At 44.6% G+C, this 4,459-nt stretch overlaps 1 protein-coding gene across 1 annotated transcript; it reads right to left on the bottom strand.

Annotated features, from left to right (window-relative positions):
* Positions 1 to 1,207: 1,207 nt before the first annotated feature.
* On the bottom strand, positions 1,208 to 2,537 carry HTR1A (5-hydroxytryptamine receptor 1A). Its single transcript, XM_018573381.1, has one exon. It carries the CDS (start codon positions 2,512 to 2,514, stop codon positions 1,276 to 1,278), a length of 1,239 nt encoding a protein of 412 aa, XP_018428883.1. The 5' UTR covers positions 2,515 to 2,537; the 3' UTR covers positions 1,208 to 1,275.
* Positions 2,538 to 4,459: the final 1,922 nt, after the last annotated feature.

Raw genomic sequence — 4,459 nt, 5'->3', positions numbered from 1 at the left:
CAATCAGAAACCTGTTGTATATAAGCCTGACTACATCAGACAGTTGATAGCTGGTTTCTAACTAGTTGCTATGGTGTGCAAAACATCCTTGCTGTTCGTACTGTAATATTAAATAAGCTGCTACATTAATAAAAAAAAGAATAATGTGCAGACTGAAGTTAACCCAATCAACCATCATCTTTTATTATTCATTCTGCTTTAAGCATAAAAATATGTTTAAAATGAATGTCTGCTGTGGATTGCTGTGCACACCATCAGATCTATTTGCAATGATTTATAATAAACACAAATGTGCAAAGCATGGTCAGTACAATACTTTCTATGACTAAGACCCCTTCTTTTAATTGTCTGTCATTTCAACTATCTACCTAAATGCTTCTGATTTATCTAAATATCAGGCATATGTTTATTTAGGTTGACAGCATAACCAGCTTATCTCTGATTGGTTACTAGGGGTTACAGCACAGCATTGCTCTTTGTTATGAAAAATCCTTTATCCATTAAAATGGTATAATAATTTCCACTTCTAAGACTTATCCTCCCGCCAGTGCTTGTGCTTTTTCTTTCATTTTGACTGGGTGAATTGCATTTATGTTCTGCATGACTCAAGACAACATGGTTTGCACTGCAAGGCAAAGTTTATTAGCAATAAACTTGCAAGTTGTATTATCACCAGCGAATATTGCAATTTAATACTGTACATTCAGGCCAGAATTACATGTCTACATACAATACTCACTGTTCTAGAGTTTTCCTTTTTTTTAAGACAATCTTATTTCATTTAAATAGACAGTTGAGTTTATGCATAGGATGATTTATTCTCATAATAATGCAGTTGTGATGAGTGATGGGTATTGTGTTGTTACATAATGACATCCCTGTGACAATGGTCATTATGCCGCCTAGTTTAGTTAACATTAAATAACAACAAGCAACAGTTCATCAGCCTCTTGGTCTGTGCAAATATGTTTCAGAAGACAATTTGAAAATTATCCCACTGCCATGTAGTGGATATGAAAAAATATTGAATATATATATGTACAGTCTATAGAAATTCAGATTGAAATTATGGCAGCCATTAAACTTAGGTTTAACATAGTTCAACATGTATCCATTTTGTTAGTCTGGGTCCATCAAGTGCCAGAGCCAATGATGAATCATTAACCACCCCCCACCACCCCTCTTCCTTGGTTGCTCAAGGCTTTCAAGGGAACAAGCATTAAATAAGGGCATTTGTAATGGGCACAAGGCAGGCAAGAGAAAACAGGATCATCTTCACTGTCTACAGAATTTGCACTTGATGATTTTCTTAAAAGCACTTTGGAAATCTTTATTAAAATAAGCATAAATAATAGGGTTAAGGAGAGAGTTTGAATAGCCTAGCCAGTTGATGACATCGAACAGCAAGTGTGGCATGTAGCAGGATTCACAGAACGGCAAAACCAGGGCAACGATGAAGAATGGCAACCAGCAAAATATGAAAGTGCCCATGATGATACCTAAAGTTTTCACCGTTTTCCTCTCCCTGGCCAGTGCCACCTTCCTCTTGGCATCTGCGCTCTTGTCATTCTTCTTCTCGAAGCAGGGAAGAGATGGGTTGTCACTGGAATGGTTTGGCAGCGAAAGGTGGTTCTTCGTGTTGGCATACTGATGGACCTCAATGACCTCCAGGGCAGCCCCGTCTTCATTGTGCCTGACTGCCCCGTTCACGCAGGCGTTGTTGGGTTTGGGCTCCACACTCCTCTTCCAGTTCTTGCTGGGCTCCCCATTGCTTTTCCTCTGGATGGTTCCTGGGGACACCGTCAAGGAAGTGTCTGCCACTTTCTTCTTCTCGGCTTTTTTAACAGTTTTACGAATCCTGAACCTGGCCGCTTTAAATATCTTACCATACAATATCAGCATTAGAATTAAGGGGATATAAAAGGCTCCAAAGGTGGAGTAGATGGTGTAACCTGGGTCTTCACTGATCTTACAAGCATCAGGGTCAGACCTATCTTCAGATGTCCTCCAACCCAGCATGGGTGGGATGGAGATTGAGAAGCCCACTATCCATGTCAGACTAATGAGGATGGCCGCTCGCCTAGGAGTCCGCTTGTTCACATAGTCAATGGGGTCTGTGATCGCCCAGTATCTGTCCAAAGCTATAGCGCACAGATGGAGAATGGACGAGGTACAACACAAAACGTCTAAAGAAATAAAAATATCACAGGTTACCTGCCCCAGAGTCCACTTGTTCAGAACTTGGTTGTGAGCCGCCATGGGTAACACCAAGACGGAGACCATCAAGTCAGTGACCGCCAGGGAGCCTATGAGATAGTTGGCCACAGTCTGAAGAGTCCTTTCCAAGGCTATAGCCGCGACCACACAGGCATTGCCAAAAATGGCACACAGGATCAGTGCCCCCAAGAAGAAAGAGGTGAGGATCTGGTAGCTGAGGGTCACCTCCTCGAACTTGGTCCCATTCCCCTTCTCTGAAGAATAGTCCGAAGAGGTAGTGTTATTAAAAGCATCCATCCCAAAGCAAAAGGATGGCAGCTAGCAGAGATAATAGGGGTGGGGGTGGGGGGTGGAGGCCGGAGATCAGGACGTCCTGTGCTTGTTCACTTGGGGTGAATGGACGCCTGTGCTCTAGCTGCGGGCTTCTTTAAATCGGGCATAGTTTCAGAGGTGATGGGTACCACTCCAGTCGGCGCTTCTTGCTCCTGCGAATCATTGGCGACTGATGAAGTGTAGAATTCCACAGAGTGCAGGGAAAGAGAAGGACGTCAGAGCTGATGGGGTGAGCAGAGCACTAGGACACATTCATGATCAAAAAAATAAAAGAGACTGTCTTCCAGATGAAATCCATCTGCTGCTCCCCACCCCCCCCCAACAATGGGTCCTCCTGCCCTCTCTGCTGCCTTGGATGGGGAATGAAAGGCGATTCAGTCACTAACTTGCCACTCAGTGAGTTACAACTGCCTTCTGTGGGAGTCTATCCCCCTCGCTGCGCTGGGATTGTATTATAGTTCCTTTCATTGGGAGAGCAGGCGGAGCTCTGGAGATTGGCACTGGAGTCAAACTCTGCCCATAAGATCGCTAGCTGAGCAAGCTTGCACATCCTGAGCTCTTCTACTGCGTCAGCCACCGCTTGTCCCCCCCATGTACTAATCACACTGGATGGCAGACACACCTACTCAGGGCAAACTTTCCTCTTATACCCATGCAGCGTGCTCAGTTTCGTTTATTAACCCCTCGCATGCCAGAGAAAATCAAGTCAAGGCATGCAAAACTTTGGAGAGAAAAGCTCCTCTGTTGCAAATCAAAGCTTCTTGGAATGCATCTCTTCCTACAGTGTTATTTTGCAGATTTTACTCTTAATAGCTCAATTGTTATTTGTTAGATTCAGTATTGGGTTTTCTGCTTTTTTTTTTTTTTATAGACTCTGAAGCGCTGGACTGAAAGTTGCCGCTGGCTTGCATGCTGCTGGCTCCCGTTTCAGGACCTTGGACAGCGGCGCAGCGAGGAAGGTGGTTTGTCGCCATCTACAGGCCAGTGGTGGTAATAAGGTCATCGAAGGCTGACTCGCACACACGCACGCACTGAGCGCACTAGATTATGGAAGATCCGAGGGTTCCATAACATTATTTACCCAGATTAGACCAAGGATTAGATATGATGTGCAATGCACCGAACTGTGTTTCCCTGTTGCAGATATTCCAAGCGAATGTTTATCAGGGAATCACTCAAATTCGATTGCACTGCCATTTGCTGAGTGGAGCCAGGTTGCTGATGTGCAGGCATGCTTTCATATTTGAGGTTATCATTTCCTGTTGGTATGTAGTTGTAAGGAAAATCTTTCTCCTATAGAGAACACTTAAAGAAGGACTCCAGGCAAAATAAAACGTAACCCTTGCCGTGGGGCTACCCTCGAACTGCAAGGGTTTAAGTAGAATTAAAGTCACTTTTTTTTTACATATATCTACTGCTAGCCAGCTGTAGATATATGCAAAAACATTTTAAAAAGTTACCAAACAGGTAAATACTTATCTCTGTCTCCGCCGCTTGCTCCCGGCTGTAAAATCCAGCTTCTCGCACAAGGATGAGTGCAGGCGCATGCGCATGCGCAGTGGAGATCATCAGCGGGCAGAAGAGGAGAGCCACAGTGGAAGTGAATGCATGAAGCCGTGAGCGTGCGCGTCAGACAGACACCATGGGACACGAGGAGTTTGTGCCGGATCAGAGACCGGCGCATCCGATGGAGGGACTCCCGAAAACTACTGGAAAGAAGAAGATGATCGGTTCAAAAGGCATCACTTAAGGTAAGTCCTCAGAGCAGCATTGAGGGGGGCGGGGGGGTGATTTTGATTTCACTTTAAGTGCTTGCTTTGCTCCTGGGTGTAAAATAAAAAACATACTCACCCAAACTTCGATCCCACCTGGCTGCCTGCTAGACTGCTGGCCGCAACCTCTCTCCCCT

This window comes from Nanorana parkeri, unplaced genomic scaffold (genome assembly GCF_000935625.1).
Source record: "Nanorana parkeri isolate BGI_ZX_2015 unplaced genomic scaffold, ASM93562v1 scaffold2355, whole genome shotgun sequence".
NCBI classification, from domain to species: domain Eukaryota; kingdom Metazoa; phylum Chordata; class Amphibia; order Anura; family Dicroglossidae; genus Nanorana; species Nanorana parkeri.
Note: the sequence above shows the minus strand (reverse complement) of the source record. Positions and strands in the feature narration are given on the sequence as shown.

Excerpts from the sequence above, each read along its gene's own strand:
- HTR1A (XM_018573381.1), bottom strand. The coding sequence starts at position 2,514 with ATGGATGCTTTTAATAACACTACCTCTTCGGACTATTCTTCAGAGAAG.